Source organism: Microcebus murinus, chromosome 18 (assembly GCF_040939455.1).
Source record: "Microcebus murinus isolate Inina chromosome 18, M.murinus_Inina_mat1.0, whole genome shotgun sequence".
NCBI classification, from domain to species: domain Eukaryota; kingdom Metazoa; phylum Chordata; class Mammalia; order Primates; family Cheirogaleidae; genus Microcebus; species Microcebus murinus.
In genome coordinates this window covers 37,230,001-37,250,853 of record NC_134121.1, presented here as the reverse complement: position 1 = coordinate 37,250,853, position 20,853 = coordinate 37,230,001, and the positions used below count along the sequence as shown (strand labels likewise).

The 20,853-nt window shown below is 44.6% G+C and overlaps 1 protein-coding gene across 1 annotated transcript in view; it reads right to left on the bottom strand.

Annotated features, from left to right (window-relative positions):
- Positions 1 to 20,853, bottom strand: part of CA10 (carbonic anhydrase 10) — a 464,685-nt gene that overhangs the window by 15,078 nt on the left and 428,754 nt on the right. Inside the window, exons 6-7 of the mRNA XM_020280899.2 lie at positions 8,414 to 8,509; positions 4,171 to 4,243 (exon numbers count right to left, since the gene is read on the bottom strand). Coding sequence (XP_020136488.1) covers positions 4,171 to 4,243; positions 8,414 to 8,509 — 169 coding nt within the window. The remainder of the gene's footprint in view (positions 1 to 4,170; positions 4,244 to 8,413; positions 8,510 to 20,853) is intronic.

Genomic DNA, 20,853 nt, shown 5'->3' with positions numbered 1-20,853 from the left:
GTGAGGACGTGTCCCGTCTCTCTATTTGTTCTCATTTCCATGATTTCACCCAAGTTTAAATGCTATCTCGATGCCAGTATCTTCCACATTTATATCTTCAGTTGTCTCTCCTGAAATGTAGACTCATACATCCAACTGCCTACTCCACACCTCTTTTTGGATGCCTGATAGACATCTTAAGCTCAACATGTTCAAAACTTCTGATCCCCTTTCCAACCACCAACACACCTCATCCGCAGTCTGCCCCATCTCAGCTGATGGAAATGTCTTACAGTCATCCTTAACTCCTCTCTTCCTCTCATGTCGCACATCAGACCCATCAAGAAATCTCTTGGCTTTTCCATCAAAGTATACCCAGTCATTATTTATCACCTCTTCCCATCAGCCTCATCATGATCAATGCCGTCATCTCATCCTTTGGATTGCTTCAACCCTCTCCCACCGTCAGCTCTGCCCTTCTATAGTCTATTCTCAACAACTGCCAGCACCTAGTGATTCCTTCATCAGCAGATCATGTCACTCTGCTTTAAAGTCTTAGATTGGGTTCTCATTACCATGTCCTCCAAGGGGAAGACTTAGAGAAGACTGACTCCATCTAGAACCAATTTCTGTGCCTTCTCTGGTCTCTATGTTGCCAGTCATGGCAACATCACTATGTGCCTTTGGATGACCCTGATATCTACTGGAGGTCCCACACCTAGAGCCAGGCAGTAGTCACAGAGAGCTTAGGCCAGGATGAACCTGTACTGTCAATGTTCCCACAAGTTCTGTGGTCAGTATATTCCCCTCTCAATTGGAAGCAAATGCAAAAAGCAAAGAGATGGCTCTTCAAACTGAACCAAAGTTGGAATTAGAGAAGAATATGCCGACAGGTTTCATGGCATGTGAAAGTATCAGTGTCACAATTAGTTTTAAGGCCTCAGAGCTAAGCTTTCCTTGCTCCTTAGGGAGAAAGCATGATAGGAAGGAAAAGACATAGGGAAAAGGACCCAGGAAGATCTCTGTATGAATCCTTTGCTCTTCCACAGTGGATGAACAGACCACTGTTTAGTACCTGCCCATTCCCTCTCCACCCACACTTTCCCCTTGGGAGGATTTTGATGATGGGGTTGGCCATGTGACTTGCTTTGGCTAGTGGAAAGTGGACAGGAGTGTGTGTGAGTTGCATGACCGAGGCCTTAAGTCATGTCACATGTTTCTGACCTCCACCATGAGAAGTGGTTGCCCTGAATATCCTCTTGATCCTAGAAAAATGAGAGCCATGGAAAGACGAGCTGCTGGAGTCATCTTCCAGACCTGCAGCTGGAAGCAGAGCTACTTCGACCAACCCACAGATACAGAAGTGAGAAACCAATGCTCATTGTTGAATCCTTGTTCATCATGCAGAAATTGCTGACTTATACAGCTGCTTACTAGATGTGTGTCCTTGGTCAAATGACTTCACTTCTTGGAGCCTTGGTTTTCTCATCTGTACACAGCAACTGTCCCTGCTCTGAGGGATTTTGTTTGCACTAGGTGAGGCACCCCAAAAAGAGCACAAAGTATGGAACATGCTTAGTTTGCATCACCTCCATATTCCTGATGCTCGGCGTGTCACAGGGTGGATACTGCATCTAAGTGAGCAGGGAAAACTGAAGCTATGCTTGGGTGTCATTCTGGGTGGCAGCAGTAGCATGGGCTGGCTGGGGGAGTGGGTAGGGGTGAAGGTCAGGTGTCCCTGAGTAGTGTGGTTGAAGTGTCAGTGGGTGCAGGAGGGTTTTCTCTCTTTTCCACTTAGAAGCATGGAAGCAGCATACCCTCATCGGTGCCCCTGGGCAGGTGGCATTGTCTTCATCTGGACTTGAACTCACGGACTAATGCCAGCATAACCTGCTGCCTCTTGCAGCAGGGACTTCCAGGCTTGTTTGCCTCACCCACTGGCTGTGTCCTAGTGAACGAGACTCCTATCCTTGCTACCTGGCCAAGCTTCACTGCCTTAGCGCAGTTTAGCTGGCTGTAAGAGCGCTGTGGCTTCCTGCGGAGCAAATCAGTCCCTTTCTGACACAGTGTCCTGGGCACAGCAGTGCTGAGGCCATTCCCACGGATGGGGCATCATTATCTCTGCGGTGCTGCTCCCTTCAGGTATGTGACAGAGGTTACCACGGGGGACACCTCCATTATTCCTTACTGAATTGTAAGAGCACAGAATTCCTGTTATTAGGGGGCCTGAAGCAGTTACCTCTCCCCGTGCAGGCCCGGGGCCCTTTATCTTTCCTTAGTTCCCTGTTCTTTTCTCTTGGCCCTGACAGGCTCCGAGGGAGCGAGGGTCAGAGGAAGAGGGGAGATGTTCTTCCTCTTTCCATCTGCAGGAATGTGTCTGCAAAGGTGGTGAGGGTGTCTTTTCAAATGTGCCTGCCTTCTGCAACACTCCTTGGCATGGCTCAAGATCTGGCTCTGCCACTCCTCCTGCGGGCTGTCATTTATCCCTCCATTCACCCAGGCCCTAGCCAGTGCTCATGGGGTGTGCTTGCTCCCAGGCACTGGCACGAAGAGCTCATGAAGACAGTTGCTCCCTTTGCCTCCTCACTGTCTTGTGCGCATGCTGCTTCCCCTGCCTGGAATGCTTTGTTTTCCTTCCTCCCCTCCTCTTCTCTGGGTGGCGGCCACATCACTTAATATTAATCAGACCAGCGCTGGGGGCAGAAAGTCCCACTGATGATTGACTCTGCACCTGGCGATTGTTAGATTGCGTGTTGGGGCTTAACATGATTTCAGGGCTTTTCATGGTCTCTAAACTGCAAATCTAAGACTATTTGAAAACATTTTATTTAATTTTCACGCTTTTTTAATCAAAAAACTTAAAAGAATAATAATCTTTTATGGGCAGTTATAAATGTGCTATTTACACACAAGAAAGCAATAGCTCCCTTAGCGGAGCAGCCTGAGCAGAGAGCGCTCCGCCGGCACCCTGATCGACGAGGAAGGGCACGGACTTCATTCTTCTGGGAGATGCCTGTCTGGGTGGGGTGTGGTGCTCCAGGTTCGTTCCTCACCCCCTCCAGCCTCCAAACCTCTTCAGAAGAGAGGGACTTGGCTGTGAGCACCTTGTGGGTAGGGCTGGAGCCTCACCTGGTACCTGCCTGGGGCAGGTGTGCAGGAAATGTTTGTTGAGTGAATAATTGAGGGAAGGGCTGTCCATACTCTCCCTCTAGCAGTCCAAGGTAAGACCTGTCCCCAGTCACTCTGTCGTCTTCACGGCAGCACTGGAGACAGAAGTGGCAGAAATAGCGAGCTCCTAGCTCCATGAAGGGCGCAGTGTGGGAATGTTCGCACGCTGGTCTTCACCTTTGTGAACGTCATTATTTACCTATTGCCTCATTCAGAATCCTAGGTCTAGAGGGCCTTTAGAAACCTGAAGCTCAACTTTGTTACTTTACAGAGGAGGAAACACAGGGTCAAGGTGAGGAAGCGCCTGATGAAGGACAAGGTCAACACTTGAATCCCACTTTCCTGCTCAATCCTAATTCGGTAAAAACAAACTTCTTTCTTGCACTGATTTCTTTCCTCTCTTGGTGTGTGCTGTGCCACGTCACGCTCTTTTCACAATTTTTACAACTTTTGGGATTGCCGTGGATTGCAGAGTCTTCTTCCTTCAACTTCGCACTGTTCTCTCTTTTCTGCTGAAGGAGTCTGGGGATAAGACACCCTGTAACGAGGTCATCTAGACCAGTGGGCCACACAGGTGGATGAAGAAAGATGCCATCCTGTCTCCGCCTAGAAGGGAGACTCGGCTACACACAGAGAGAGACCCGGTCCAGTTGAGGCCGGATCCACAGTACCTGGTGGGTGCTTTTTCAATCACATCATCGGCAAAGCCCCATCTGTGCCCAGCTGACATGGAGTTTGTCAGCCACCAGAGTCCCCCAGCTCATTAGCAATCCATGGGATAAGGACGACGACCACCACCACCATCACCTTAGACAGGCGGGGATGACAAAGGCACCCCCAGGACTTTGGTTTGAAACGAGCTGCTTCTTAGCCAACCCTGACTCTCCAGAGTGACTTTCTACAGAATTACAGGATCATGAAGCCGAAAGGGGCCCACCGAGATCAGCAGTTTTGGCTTCCTGCCTTCAGGCAGGACTAACCTTGATAGAATAGTTGCTGTACAAGAAATTGAAGCAAACTTACTTTTATATGTTATTCTTGTGATAGTATCTCTGTTGAGCATTCGATTAAGAAATGGGTTTGATGAATCAGAAACCTAGAGGAGAAAAGAAAATATTAATGACTGGGCATATCCCTCTCCCAGGATAAACATCATCCCCATGCACTCGCTCACGTGTTTGTATTTACTGAGTGCCTACCGCATGCCAGATACCATGATGGCTGCAAATTCAAAGACACGGACCCAGCAACTCTCAAGGAAACCCCAGTATAGAGAAGGAAGACAGGTAAGTAAACAAATGGTTCTAATATAGTGTGGAGAGTGCCATAATAGATACATGGGCGTGATGCTATTAGAGGATGACCACCTACCCCCTGGGGAATCTGGGAATTGAGGCACGAGCTGGGTCAGGGAGGTTGGGTAGAAGTTAACAAAGCATTTTGATGGTAGAGTGTGGAGGAAGGTCAAGGAAGAACATTCCATGCAGAGGATCCGTACATACAGACACAGGGAGTGAGATGTACACATGCTCACACACACATTTCAGCCTAGTTGGAGCTCAGGGCATGGGGAAGGGAGGTGAGCCGAGAGAGGTAGGCAGGGGCAAGCCTAACAATTCATATAGAAACTTTTTATGTCCCTGCCCATTACTACATGAGTTGGCTATATCATGAGCCATACCATTTGATCAACCATCCATCCATCCAATAAATATTGTCTGAGTGCCCATTATAGGCCAAAAACCGTACCAGATGTTCAGGGCTCAGTTCCCATTTCATGCCTATGTCCTTCTAGCTCCAAATTCTCCCTTTACGAGAAGCAGCCAAGCTTTAAAAGGGGCCTAGGCCGGGGAACCACCATTTATGAAATTGTGATGTTGGCCCCACATAAGAAAGGGGATTTTCTTAACAACCCCCTTATTTTCAAAACTCAGCCTTCTCCGAGGTACCATTTTTATTCTAGTCATTTCTCTCCCACCTTGCTTAGCTCTGCTCTGCAATTTATGCCTCAGCTGCTAATCGGATGTTGTGACACATCAACATTTTAAATCTGATTTATTCTGAGGGTTGGAAAAATTGCAGCAGATGATTATTATTATTAGATAAGCAACAGGTAATTTTAGCTTGGAGAAAGCACAGACTGTTTATTTTCCCTCCATCTGTCTCTCTTTTTGCACAGTTTCCTGGGTGTGCTGTGGTGAGACACACACAGAGGGGAGCTTGGGGACTGACAGTGCCCCACGGAGGTAAGAGTGTACCCCAAAATGGACAAGAGTTCCAAATTGAACACTGTTGCTCTCTGGAAACTTTAGTGCAAAATTCATTCATCTTCTATCTTGACAACCTCTTTGGCCATTTAAAAGACAGCTTGAAGCTTCCTGTTTGTGCCGATGCACCCCATGAAACAAGGATGGCCAAAAATACACTGTCGTGGCAGGTAAGGAATCTGTGTGCCTTGATCGCTGGGTGCCTTGGGCTCCTGGTACCTGGTGAGTCTGGGCAGCGCTAACGTTGGAACCAGGCTCTTTTGAGCTGATTAAAAATAATTGAAAAATTTCCAAAGTGCACACAGATGATTTGTGGGCTCTAGTGTGTTGGCTGCGTGGGTGAGAGGATAAAATATGTACTTGGTATAAGTGAGCTTAAGTGGGAAGTTAATGGTGTGTGATTGAGCAGCGATTACAGCCAAATCCTCGTTCCCTGTGGTCATGGGAAGGAGGGGCATTAGTGGAAGACAGAGATAAATAAAACCCACAGATAATCAAGTGTCTTCTTTCAGCCAATAACTCCAACTTTTCTATGGTTCAGTTTTGGCCAGGGCGCTATCTTTCGGGCTAAGCCACCTAGATGTGGGACTTTCCATCTGCTTGTTGTCCCTGCAGGAAGCTGGGAAGGGGCAGAAGATCAGAGGAGGGGAGGACAGCCGAAGAGGCTGTGTTCATGTCACTTCTGAGTCCCAGCAGAGGACTGGCCTGTATCCCACGCTCAGCGTTTCGAGGTGGGGGAATGGTAAGTCACAGCTTGGACAACACACTATAGAGTTGATTATCTGGGAGGTGATCTGTGGAACAAAGATAGAAATACTGTGGCTTATTTTGAAATCTAGCCAGGAAGCTTCAGGTTTGCTCACGGAAAGAAGAGAAGCAGTCCTATGAGCCAAGCTGGCCCGAGAAGATGCAGGAGCTAGGTGTCATCCCTGTGCCTGACCTCAGGGTCTAGGACCTAACTCTGGCTATTAGTTGTGATCGTGGTGGGAGTGAATGTTTTGCAAGACCTTGGGAAACATGCCGGTAGTTTGCTGTTGAGGGAGCAGGGCATCCACCACTCTGTCTGCTGTAATGTGCCTGCACCCCCAGGATGGCATTCACGGACTCGGGAGCAAAGTCAGGAACTGTTGAGTTGGCCTGTGGGAGTTACTCATGGAAGGATTCACACTGGGAAAGTTGCAGGGGGGAGGTGCACTCCTGGACACTAGTGACAACATTGTGACGTATCTGCACGCTTCACAGCAATAAGGGTGGGCCAGGTTGAAGGCACCAATTTGCCCTGTGCTTGTGGGTAGCATTGGGGTGGGAAGAAGTTTTGAAATGCTGTTTTCTCTCCTCTTGCTCTCAGTTGCTTCCTCCCAGCTCTGGTGGGGAGGCATACAGAGGGGCAATAAGGTCATGAATATTAATGTCAGGCAGGACCTGGATCCTTCTCCTGGCTGGGCTGTGATGAGCCATATCCACTTGGGTGGAACGCCTCTGGACCATGTTCCTCCCCAGCCCAGAATTTACTATTAGGGCTAAAAGATAAAATAGATGTCAAGTACATATCACAGTGCCTGGCATCCGGGAATCTAATGTTTATTATTCCAGAGTTTGTTATGGTGCCAAGAGATACAGAGTAGGGAATGGCAGGATCTGTGCTAGGACCAATTTCTTTTGGGATGCCAAGTGCCAAGAAGGCATGAAAGCCTAAAAGTCTGCTTCTCTGGCAATAACAAATTAGAAGAGTTTGGGGTTGGTGGCCTGGGGCAGCATGTCATGGACACCTCTATCCTGAGCTGACGACATGAGAGTTAGGAGGGGACGTGGGATCTGGAGAGGATGTCCAGGCAGGGCCAAGCACCTGTTGCACAAGGGAAGGAGAGGGAGTAGGATCATGGGGTACCCCGGATACATTCTCCTGAGGGATGATGCCATGAGGAGAGCTCTGTTAGAACTCCCTGGAGCCCAATGCCAGATTCTATTGGAAACCTTCATCAGATTCCAGGTTCTGGTTGGGGCACTTTCTCCAGTGATTTGGTTGAAACTTCTCCTGGGGCTAGCACAGTGACTGCCAACTTTTGGAACTGCCACACATTGCCTCCCCTCCCTCAATTGGAAAGGCAATTTCTTCTCTTTTTCTATTTTTAAAAATAATTACATATCTTCTTCACTCTATATATGTCAAAGGCAATTATGAGTATTATTATTTTTTTAACAAATTGAAATTTGTTTGGCTGGAGATTTTATACCTCTGTTGACTGTTAGGAGATGTGCAGCCTCCCTGTAGTCTTTTCCTTTGGGTAAATCCCTAATGGTGGAATTGCTGGATCAAATGGTAGGTCTACTTTTAGTTCTTTGAGGAATCTCTACTGTTTTCCATAGAGACCTACATAATGGGTCCAATGCACCCATTGGGTTTGCCATTTTGGGGGTGGGCACACCTATAGCTGGGACTCAAACATTACAGAAGCAATCCATGTAACCTAAAACACTTGTACCTTCTTAAAGTCAGTGTGGGTGACCTCTGCCTTATTTTACCCAGGATGCTTACAAGGAAGCAAGGGGAGAAGTTACTCAGAACAGCTCCTTCTCTCTGGAAGCAGATTTTTAGTGCCTAGAGGGGAGGGACATCTCACCTTTCCTTTGTCCATGGGGCAGCTGAGTGATGAACAGAACTGTAATTCTGCAGGGCATGTGTGGGCCACCTTTCCCCTTCTACATCCTTTCGGTCCTATTGCATTAGGTGGGACCTGGATCCAGCGTCCCTTTTTCTTTCCAGGACAGAAGCTGCACCAGCCCTCGGGCTCTGATGCTCTGAAGAGGAGCCCATTGTTTTTGCATCTCACTGCAGGTGACCTCATTTTCCATAACTCTCATCTATATAAAAGTCACCATCCTGCAGCCTTTCTTACGCATTTGACATCACCTCTTTCCATAACAGAGACTGTAAACTCATATTCTAATTGGGGTGGGGATGGTGGGAAGAGAAAAATGAAGGAATGCAAGAGACTTACTTTTATAAATATAGAAACTACCACCAATCCATTTGGACTCTTTGCAGCTTCTGTGACATTTGTGTAAAGCTCATGGTTATAGTGGATGAGCTGCACCTGGCAGGAGGGAAAAACAAGAATGAGAATAACAATCCATCAGTAAAAGTTGTGAGGCGTAGCATAGCCCCTACCTAAGGGTGAACTGCAAAGTATGTTGAAAAATGATTGGGAAGACAATTTTTTCATGGAAGAGATTTCAAAGGGATATGTAAGCGTGTGTGTGTGTAAAATGCATGCGCATGCACAGATAGATTATACACATGTATAAAAAATACCCATACATATTTGCAAATGTTTTCTGGTGACAAGCATATTTCTAACATGCTCAGTGCCCATCTGGCTCTGGCTCCGTCCCAGGACGTTTCCCCTAAAGTGTGTGCATAGTGAGTTTTCCTTATTAGGAACAGGACTGCCCGGCAGGGGTGGACGTATTTTCCCTGCAGCCTTGGGGCAAGCAGGGAGCTCTTAGGTTCTGAGTCAGCACGGTGACTCTGAGAGCAGACTGGCCAGCCTGCAAGATGCAGCAGTTCTGACGGAAAGGGAGCTGATGGCTCAGGCGCCCATGTGCCAGCCTGCCCCGGGCATCTGGTGGCACAGGACTTCACTTCTTACTCATTCTACAAGGGTCGGTGAGAGATCTGTTGAGCCCTCATCCTGGACTCCAGTGAGCTCGATTTTGCCTCTGTTACTTAATTTTTAAAACTTCTTTTTTTTATTTATGGTGAATCATAGCACACATATTCAAGTAATGCTCCATCAGTATTTAGCCACATGACCAAGTTATCCCACATCACTGAGAATCAGTTGCTTCTTCTGAAAAATGGGTGTGATGATCTCTCGTTGGAATTTATCTCAGGACTGTGGTTTTAAAATAGATTTCTTCAATTTGTTACAAAAAATTATACTTCCATACTAATAAAAATAGGTAAGTTAAAAAAAGTGATAGCCTTCCCCACCTTTTTCTAATTCTAGCCCAAGCGTATAACCATTAATAGTTTAGTATATATATTTTTATGCTTATAAATCACACATGCATACATACGGTTTAGGAAATAGAAAAGGAACCATTAATTATTATTCTGAAATTGATTTTTTTCCATAGAACTATCTTGACTTTAAAAATATTTTTGCTGTTGATATTAAAATGAGATTATTGGGTTATAAGAATCTGTGTAACATTTCTTAAACATTATAATGTGTATAAGACAAAAAAGATGAATATAAGATATATTGTAAATGTGTTTTTTTTAAGAATAGTTTCTATCTTTCTAAGTCAACGCATATAAGTCTCCCTAAGTCGTCTTAATATCAATAGCTATAGAATTCTCCGCTGCACGAACACCTATAACGTATGTAACCATCCTCTCACTGGCTTTCAAGTTGTTTCCATTTTTTTTTTGTCTCTGATAAACGATGTCACAGCAAGCATCATATGTCTTTCTAGAATGGTGTTAGTGTTTTCCACAAGCTGATTTGAGAATCTAATAATGTAGTACATGTAAAAGTGATTTGTGACTGAAAGTATGTGAAAGTATTCGTTATTGCCAATAGCCTGGATTGCATTTAAAAAAGAAGGTTGAGGTTTTAGAAATTGAGAAAGGCAATGATTAAAAAAGGTGTTTTCCTCTGAACTTTGAGAAAACCATCTCTAACACAGTGGTTTGCAACCTTCAAATTGCCTGGGTGCTATTAAAGCCCACCTATACCTGTCTATACTCCCTCCAGTTCTGATTTAATACATTTGGGGTGGGAACCAGGCACTGGTATTTGATAAAAGCTCTGCAGCTAGAGGGAAGCTGGGCCTGGGAATAGTCACTGAGCATCAATATTCCACCAGGGCCACTCAGACAGACCCTACCTTGGATCTGAGAATCCTGAGTCAGGGGAGCTTCCCAGGGAGAGAGGACCCATCATTGACTGTGCTGTCGGCAGGGGGGTGGGGGTGGGGCGGCAACCATGGGCCTCTGCAAGACTCTATCAATCCTTTGCTTATCAACCCCCTCTGCCTTGTTCTTCCGCACAGCCAGAAATTCTTGCAGTGGAGAAGCGTTGCCATGTGGAAGAACCAGGAGCTGTGGAGTCCTTACGCATTCAATACTCCTCCCTCCCACTGTCAAGTAAGCTTCTCAATGAGAACAAAACACATCCTGCCATCTGCCAAGATCTTCCCACTGATCCAGGTAACCTACAAAACCACCTGGGGACACGCCAGTGCTTCAAGACATGCCTTGAAGTTGCAGCATGTTCTGAACAACAGAGGAGGGGTGTGAAACACAACCCGGGGGTGGGAGCCTTCCTTGCAAGCCAGGAAGAGGCAGGAAGAAGCCTCTTGGGCCATGGGCTGCCCCCAAGGGTGGGATCCTGTGCTCTGCTTTAAGCTTAAATTATCACATTTAGAATTTTTTTCCTTTCTTTTCTTTTTTTTTTATTTTGGCATATTATAGGGGTACAGATTTTAAGGTTTCAATAAATGAATTTTGATCTAGAGTCTTGCCTCCTCTTTGTTCCAAGGTGAATTGGCTAGGATTCTGATATCACAAGTTTTTGTTTCTATTAGGAGTTGCCTATTGATGCCGGTTGATGAACTGCCTGTTGTGTTAGGTTGAACCATATGAAATTGACCTTGTGACTCACAAATATAGTTACTTTGTACTGTTAATATATTCTTGAAATAAAGCTATTCTGAAGACCGAATTGTCTTCCTGGGCCCCCTCCCAGTCAGATGCTAATGAGATAACAATGCTTCCCTACTCAATGTGTGGTCTGGAGACCAGCAGCAGCCACAGCACCTGGGCGCTCGTTAGGCATGCAGAATATGGAGTCCCTTCCCAGACATCCTGACTCGAGATCTGCATTCTAACAACTTCCCAGTGATTTGAATGCACATTAAAGTTTGAGGAGCGCTGCTTTAGCACACACTGTGGGCTGGTGAGCAGAGCCCTGTTTTGTCTGTTCACCCTTCTCTGTTTCAGTTTGGCTGGGTTAAGGGTCATGTGCATCACACATGTTGGAAGACAGGCTGAGTCTGTACTAGTCCATGCACTGACAGCACGGCTCAACCATGAAAAAGTGCCACGTCCCTGCCACCATCCCCCCCAAGTCCCTGTTGATGGTGATCACAGTTTCTGCAGCTGTTGCCTTTGTTTCTCCCCAGCCAGGTTCAGTGGTGCCAACCCAGTACCCGCTAACCACTCACACGTGCGTGGGGGTGGGGGAAGGGGGTTCACTGCTTGTCCTACAACGAATCTGGGCTCAGGGAGCTGCAATGTGCAAATCGCATCCTGCTAGGGAGAGAGTATCAGATTGGCAGGTGGGTTCCAAAAGTGATGCCTATGGATTACTTCTTGCCATTTGTAGGGGTTTTGGTTTAAAAGTGTTACCTATAAAGTCAGAACTTTGAATAACTTGGATGGGCCCTAAGCTGTAGTTTAACTGAGCCCCAACTATGGGGCGTATGCAGGGTAATCAGAGTGTGTGACATGAAATCAGTGACCAATACATGATCGTTCAACCGTCTGAGCCAAGTGTGCCCAAAACTACAGGGACAATGTTGAAACTGCTTATGAGAGCTAGCTCTTTGGAGGCTAATCAAGACATGTTAATTAAACACTAAGTTTAACTATTCATTAAGCAGATGCCCAAGGGCTTCTGCTAGGTTAGTTGGAATTACCATGTGAAAGAGCTAAACCTGGATGACTAAAAATTATTTTATAATCTTTTTATTAGTTTTAGACAAATGTCTCCTAGAGAAGCTTTCTGAATGCAAGACTGACGAATGGCAGTCTCATAAATAAACATTTTGTTGTTCTTTTCATGATGCTCAAACACGGCAGGTGCCACATGCCAGAGCATTCTCTAAGTTCTCCAGGACCTGAGGTGACTTATCCTTGTGTGGCATCTAGCTTGAACCTTGTGTTCTCATCCCAGAAACCCTGCCTCACTTCAATTCTTTATGGTCCTATGGGGCTGGCATTCATTTGTTTAAAAACTATTAAAGTTTTTGCTCTCCTAGAGATAGTTTTGGATATGGCAAGGAGAGCTTTGAAGAAACACAACAAGATTTTGGCTTTCAAAGTGAAAGGTAGTAGTGGAAACATCTGAGCTGAGTTCTAATGGCGAAGACAGGCCAGGCATGCGAAAATCCTACGTGACACATGCAGAGAGCCCAAGGTGGGGAGAGACAAGCAGCTGAGAATGGTTGGGAAAAGGATGCAGGTGGCTCGAGATGGGATAGCTCATGCAGAGCTTTGTGGACCATGGTAAGGAATTTAGATCTTACTCCAAATGCAATAGGAAGCCCTTGGTGTTAAAGGGCAAAAATCAGTTGATCTGATCTGCATGTTTGGAAGCTCTCTCTGGCTGCTGAGGAGGGCAGAGTAGAGACAGACGAGGCCTTTCCCACCTTTCTTGACCTCACAGCTCAGCTCTGGCCTCACCTTATCCAGGACATGTTCCATGAACCACTGACTCTCAGTGCCAGGTGCAGTTCATCTGTTCTAACCCAGGAGGCAAGTTGGTGATGGCTGATTTTATGTGTCAACTTGACTGGGCAAAGGGATCCAAGCTAGCTGGTAAAACGTTATTTCTGGGCGTGTCAGTGAGGGTGCCTCGGGAAGAGATTAGCATTTGACTTAGCAGTGTGGGCTGGCACCACCCAACCTGCTGAGGGCCTGGACAGCACAGACAGGTGGAGGAAGGCGGAATTTTCCCTCTCTTCTTGAGTTGGGACAACCGTCTTTTCCTGCTTTCAGACTTTGGACTCTGGGACTTATACCAGACAATACTTTCCCACCTTTATGGTTCTCAGGCCTTTGGCCTTGGAATTATACCAGCAGCTGCCCTTGTTCTCCAGCTTGCAGACTGTGGGACTTCTTGGCCTCTATAATCATGTGAGCCAATTCCCACAATAAATCTCCTCTTATGTATCAATGTCTATTATTGACTCTGTCTCCCTGGAGAACCCTGACTAATCAAAGTCTAAAATATTTTACAACCAAAACGGCATGGGTACTGGGTGATCAGAACAGATGTCAAATAGACAACTGATACAGTCATAGGGGTGCTGAATATCATTGTCAAAGTTAGTCATCATCGTCACTTGTTGATGATCATCACCAACGTTGGTTGAACACTTTTTTTGTGCCAGAGATGATGGCAGAAGAAACATTTGAGAGTTTTAATTCTCAAAACATCCCATGAGTTAGGGCCATTTTCTTTATTGGAGTCACAGGGACACCAAGCCTCTGAGATTATTTGCTCAAGGTAATGGTAGAGCTGGGATTGTGCCGAGTTCCTAAGACTTCAGAGCTCACGATCAAGCACCATGCTACTCTCTGCAACTGTTCTCTTTGTGTCTGTCTTTACTTTTGCATAAACATCTCAAAGATGTGGATCTCCATCATCATATCCTGGTGGTGCCTGTCATGGAAACTGGTCAGAGGAGACATTGGCAAGTATTTGCTGAAATGTCAGTCGTGGAAGGGGCTTTACAGAAAACTGAGGCCAGCCCACTTCTTTTAAAAATAATGAAACTGAGGATCAGAGAAGGTCTATGTCTTGCCCATGATTATATGCTCAGGCATCTATCCATTCACTCAACAAGGGTTCACTGAGCTATTAAGTGAGGGAGAGTGGTAAGAGGAGAAGGTGGAGTGGAAGGCAGGAACAGACCAAGGAGAGCCTGGCAGGCCCAAGTAGGGGGTCTGGATTCCATTCTAAGGACAATGGAGAATTTCATTTATGTCCAAGAATTCTCTTAAGACCAAAAGGTAAAACTTTGCCCAATAATTGAAGTGAGGAGTCTGAAAATCATTGGTTTTTTGGTGACAAGTAACTCAGCTTTCAAGCTAAAACACAAGTACCGATCTTTGCTAAATAAGCAGATCTGCTCCCAGTCAATAGCGAGCCATCCTAGTCACTGGTTAAGCTGGGATCAGCCTCGGTTGCACAGTCTCAAACGGAGTTTTCCCTTTGCAGTAGCGAGGTGAGAGCCACCAGCTGTGTGCTCAGACCTGATGTATACATCTCGGTTCACCTTTCTCACCGTGATGCTCCATCAGCAGAAAGCCCTTAGAGCAGCCTTGTAACCGAAGACCACACACAGCATTCAGAGTGATAGTGCCACCCCCTTATCCCTGCTTAAGTGCCTCAGTGGCTTCCTACTGCCTGTAAGATAAAGACCCACCTCTGGGCACAGTCCTTGCATGGCCCTGACTTTGCCAACCGTGTCTCCTTGTTTTATGTGCTCTGGCCACAGTGACTCTCTTTCTGCCTCACTTACACACTGTGCTGCTTCCTTTTCCAGAGCCTGAACACATTCTGTGTCTTCTTACAATACCTTTTCCTCCACCCTGCCTGACTCTCATGCATGAACTCCTTTGATCTCAGCTCAGGGGGCACCTCTTAAGAGACATCCCCATCACCCACTCTCATGGCACTCTGTACTTTTCCCTTTCGAAGCACATACCATGGTTTTATTTCAACATTTATCCTGTGATTGAGTGATGCCCACTTCTTATGCTAGACTTTAAGCTTCATCTGGGCAAGGTCTGTATCTCATTGGTCCCTGTGATATCCCTAATACCCAGCACTGTACCTGGTACATATTAACGTAGCAAGGCAGAAATAACTGTTAAATGAATGAATGAAGAGCAATAGAGGCTGGTGATTATACAGTGAAATGGGATGTCTTGAGGGACAGGGAGAGCAAGGTACTTGGCTGAGCTGGTTAAGGAACAGTCTGGAATCCTGAAGGGTATCTCTAATGGGAACCAAGACATTCAATATCACATTGGGCGATGTGAATTGAAAAGCCTGGCCTCACCACTGGGTACCCTTGGGCAAGCCAAACCTTTTATTTGTAAAAAGGGATAATAATACTGACAACCTCATAGAACTGTGGTGATGATTTTATGAGACAGAATAATATATGAAGCATTTAGCCCAGGGCGTGGCATGTAGTAAGCACTCCATAATCAGCTATTATTACTATTGTTGTTATGCTATATTTATCCTATAACCAATAGATTAAAGAGCCTTTGACTCCCACAGAAATAGGGGTTAGGTATGTACAGCCTCCTCTTCTAGATCCTGGCTTTGAGTCTGTGGATGATGTTATTTATTGGAGAGTATCTATCCACTGTGTTCTAGACACTGCAGGAGGTGAGAGATATTAAAGAGAAATGCATGCCCGGTGGCTCATGCTACAATTCAAAGGTCAGCAGACTTTTTCTGTAAAGAGTCAGATAGTAAATATTTTTTTATCTATGGAGGCTATATAGTTTGTCACAACTATTTAACTCTGTTTTTATAGTATGAAAGCAGCCATAGACAAAATATAAGGAAATGGGTGTGGCTGGGTTCCAATAAGACTTTATTAATAAAAACATGCTGCAAGCTAGATTTGGTTGTGGCTGCAGTTTGCTGAGCCTTGCTGGTTTAAATTTAAGAGGTGAATAAACAACTTCCAGGGCATGTATTTTCCAGTAAGTGTTCTATATAGATAGGAAGAAAATACATGTCCCCCAAAATCTAAGCATTAACCCTTCCCTTCTCATGACAATGATCACCATTCTGTAGTCCTTTTAGCTTTTCAAAACAAATTCAACTCAAATGAGTTTAAGTTCAGTCAACTCCTAAGTCCCAAGTACCCACCCTATGCCAGAGCCCAGGAGTCCAGAGATGAATGCTATATATTCCATATCCCCCCATTCATTTCCAAAATAGGCAAAGGAAAAAACAAAGGCACAGAGAAGTTAAGCAACAATTCTGATGTCACACAGCCTAACAATGACAGTGAGCCTGGTCTGGCTTTGCTTCTGAGTGTACAAACATTTTCTTTCCACAAGAAAGAAAGAAAGAAAAATGCTTTATATGTGAGGGGAGATCATATTCCAGCAGCTGTTGCTGGAACAACAATTATAAGCTAGAGTCTATTTATAGACAGTCATTAACAAGTTTGTCTTTATGTGTAAAAGCACACATAGTCTGTAGAAAAGAACACGGTCTGATATTTATCAACCGCCACATTCTCACCCTAAGGTTTGGCAATTATCACTGGTTTGCCTGGTGGTGATGATTTTCTGCATTTTAAGACATTTAATGCACTTGTGGCTAAAAATGAAAAGAATTTCCCATAATTTTCATTGACTGAAAACCCCCAAATGTGGTCTGGCTATCATAGCAACCTAAAAAAGCCAGAGTGAAATATGTTATTTTTCCACTAGAAGATAACAAAACTTAGATTTTAAAGTGCAGTGTTTTCCATTGAGTCGTAGGGCAGTTTGCACGAATGTTGAGTGTTGGAGTGCAGGATGATGCTGGGAAATGCAAGGCTTTGAGCCTAGGCAGGTACCTCTTCTGACCAAATAACTCTGGGCTACTTACTTGCTCCTCTGTGCCTAGTGTCCTCATCTGACACATAGGGATGCATCTAAGAATTGTCATGAGAATAAAACAAGATAATCAACTACACAGTCTTTCAGGAACTAGGTAGGGTATAAGCAAACAAGAAAAATAGCTAAGATAAAACATATAAAGAATTAAGCATGCTCCTTGATGCTTTTCCCTCCCCTGAGACATTCTGTAATAGCTGCCTCTGGACACCAACTTCTACAATCCTTTCCCCAAGGCATCCGTATCCCTCCCAATTCTCATTAAAGGGGCTGCTGAAAGCCAGAGCAGGATCACCCTCCACATCCTCCCAGAAGTGACTTCTTGGAAGTGGCTGTCACCATCCAGGATGTGAAAATGGAGTTTGTGGGTACTTTTGGAACCTGAGCTGATTTTCCTTAGAGCTCCAACTCACTGATACCCTGTAATCCAGACTTCATTGCTCATGCCCTCTTTTTCTTTGCATTTACCTATTTCCTCCCTATATTCCATGACCTCAAACTCATCCCAGCATAGGGCATGGATGAAGAGAGTTCATTGGCTCTGAAGTCAAACATCCTGGGTTCAACTCCTGGGTTATTTAGTCTCTTTGAACTTCAACATCTTCACATTCAAAATTGTGATTACAATATAAGCACTGAAAGAACTGTGCTGATTAAGTGAACTAAACTATGTAAATGAGCTCCAGTGTGCCTGAGATAAAAGCTCAAAGTAGGCACTCACTAAATGGGAGCTGCAATGATTATTAGAAATATCTGGCTACTGGAGCTCAGATAAAGGAAGTGAGAGGTCCAGAATGATGGAGTGACTTGTTAAGTTCCATAGATAACAATAGAGTGAGGTCACTAACACTTTTGGACTGTATTTCTTGAGGGCAGTGTCCACATATCATTCATTTTTATATCTTACTTTATCTAATTGTCATCTGACTGCCAAGAAGATTTTGCCAGTCTTTTCTTCCTGTAGTTTATATTATGAAAACATGAAAACAGTAGATATATTGAGCACATTGTCTTAAACTATCTTTTTACTGCCTCTCTTGGAATCATTATCATCTCTGAGGAAGACCTTGTCTCATAAAAACCACTGTACCAGTATGTTCAGGTCATTTTTGTTAAATATTTATTGACTAAGTAATTCTAGAGCCCACATAGTTTTAATGAAGGCTCATTTTGTTTTAATTATCATAGAGATGTAATGTTATGTAATTCCTTTGAATTAAGCCAAGAATCAGTTTTCTGCTTTTCCTATCCACAAAAACTTCTACTCACAAAAAAGCCTTAGTCCTGATGGGTTTACAAGGATGTTCCAGCAGATTTTTGAGGGGCAGATAGGCCAATGTCTCCTACAATCATATATGCAAAAAGTCTAAATTAATACTAGCTAATGGAAAACATTATATTAAAAACTATCTATTATAATCAAGTAGGGTTCAGCAATTAAGTGTAGTGAGCATTAGAGAAATCTTCCAATGTAATCTAGCACATCAGTTGAATGACATAGAAAAAAGGAAACAAAACATCCCAATAGGACTACCAAATTAACACCCATTTTAGTAGAATTATTTCTCTTATCACTAGAAGAACCTGGCTTTAATAGTTCGCTCTTTTGAATTAAATGATGTGACAGGTAGTTCTTGCATCTCTTGGGCACAGTAGAAACTATTAATAAGTTACATCTGTTTGTTTTTCAGGTTAAAATGACTTCAGTGGTGAACTATACTGAAAAAAAAAATTCCAATGCTTCAACCTGATGCCTGGGATGTCTTTTGCCCAGGACCGAGCTCTGGAGTGAACAAGGCAGGCAGTTTCCTCATGACCACAAGACAATCTGAGCAAAAGCATGTCCCTGGGAGGCCAAGAAGAGTGCTGAAAGCCTCAGCAACGTGGCCCAGAGCAAATGTGAATGACTTTTCAGGGGACCACAATGTAAGGTTTTAGCCTCTTATAGTTAGTTACAACTAAACTAGTGAAACCGTAAGCCTTTATGGCTAAGTTGAAGAGGAACGTGGTGTGTCGCACATCCAGGGTGATGACCATCAATCCCTGCAGCAGATGCACACCAAAGCCCTTCCTGAGAAGACTTGCTAGCTACACTCCACCGTTCATCCCCACCGTGGATGGAATGATTAAATTCTACTCAGCTTTAAGAAACAACAGTGATATAGCACCTCTTTAGGTTCTAGCTCTATCCAGGAACATACTTCTACTAAATGAAGTATCTCAAGAATGGAAAAACCAGCACCACATGTACTCACCAGCATATTGGTATTAACAGATAAACACCCAAGTGGACATATAGGAGTAACATTTATCGGGTGTTAGGAGGGGGGAGGAGGGGATGGGTGTATCACAACCACAACGAGTAAGATGTGCAACGTTTGGGGGATGGACACACTTGATGCTCTTACTCGAGGGGGGAGGAGGGGCATGGGCAATATATGTAACCTTAACACTTGTACTCCCATAATACGCTAAAAACACACACACACACACAAATCCTCACACACTGCTTGTCAAAGCCCCTTATTCAGTTGGTGTTAATTTAGAAGAGTCACTTTAGGTGACTACTCTCCCAACTGCCATATTAATGGAAAAGAGAAACAGACATGTATTAGATGAGAAAGGAGGGTTTTCATCTGTGATTTCTCTTGTAAATCAAGCTGCACAGCAATTTGGATAAAACGTTCAGAAAACTAGGCTTGATTTTGTACACGTTAATTACATAAAGTGGATACTTAATAAGTAGAAGTACGCACTAGTGCACAAGTTACAAGCCATTCGGTATACATGACTACCGCCCACAGAGGCGTGACTGGCAGCAAGAGTAGAAAGAGCGGTGAGCAGGGAGTCAGGGGGGGCTGGGTTTTAAATGACAGTTCTGCCACTCACTAGTTGGATGTTCTCGGTGAATCACTGCCCCTTTTAGACCTTGGGGTCTTTGTCTGGAAAACATGAAGATTTTAAGAGCAGGGTTTTGTGATTCTTTTTAAAAAATAAAACACCGCGGGGAAGCACAGAATAATGTTGCCTCCTGAGTTTCCATCAGTCAATTCAGTTGCTGTCATGCGTCACTTAACCACTAGGATGCATTTGGAGAAATGTATAATTAAGCTCTTCGGTCATTGTGCAAACACCATAGATTGTACTTACACAAACCTAGACAATATAGCTTACTACACGCCCAGGCTTTATATATGGTATGGCCTATGGCTCCCAGGCTATAAACCTGCACAGCATGTGACTATGTGACTGTCCTGAATACTGTAGGCAGCTGTAACACACTGGTAAGTATTTGTGTATTTAGACATATCTAAACATAGAAAAGGTGCAGTAAAAATATGGCATTATAATCTTATGGGACTACTGTCATTTATGCAGTCTGTCATTGGCTGAAATGTCATTATGCAATGCATCATTGTTCATTGAATCGAAACCAAATATTTAAACTAAAGATTCGGTAGGCAGCATGTTTATGCCTGTGGCTGCGAATGGATGACCAGGGGACCAGGCTGGTTGTATCAGCAGAGAAGGAGGGTGGGCGGGGGCCTCAGCCAAAGAACATGAGTGTGCAGGTAGAACAGTCCTGGGGCCTCCCAGCTGCCGCTTTGTAACCTCTGCTTTCTCCATTTGATAGTGTTTGGGCCAGATCAAACCAAACCTGAACGAAACAAAATATCCTAAACCTAAAAATTGTCACCCAAACCTTCATGCATTTAATCTTCCAACAAACACTTGTGCCTCCCATGTGCCAGGCATGAAGGAATGAAAAGAGAGCAGATCTTGGAGGCAGAAGGAAGCACATGAGCAGATGCCCTGCAACATCTGGAAGCCCATGTGTAAGAGGAAAAGGCTGGAGCCCAGAAGGTAAGGAGATTGAAGGTAAACTGACCTGGAAGAAATAGGTAGGAACAGATCACGCCCAGTCTTGGAGACCTTAGTAATAATGTTGCCTTTATCCTAAGAAGAATGGAAAGTCATCAAAAGTTTGAAGATACACAAGAGAGTGTT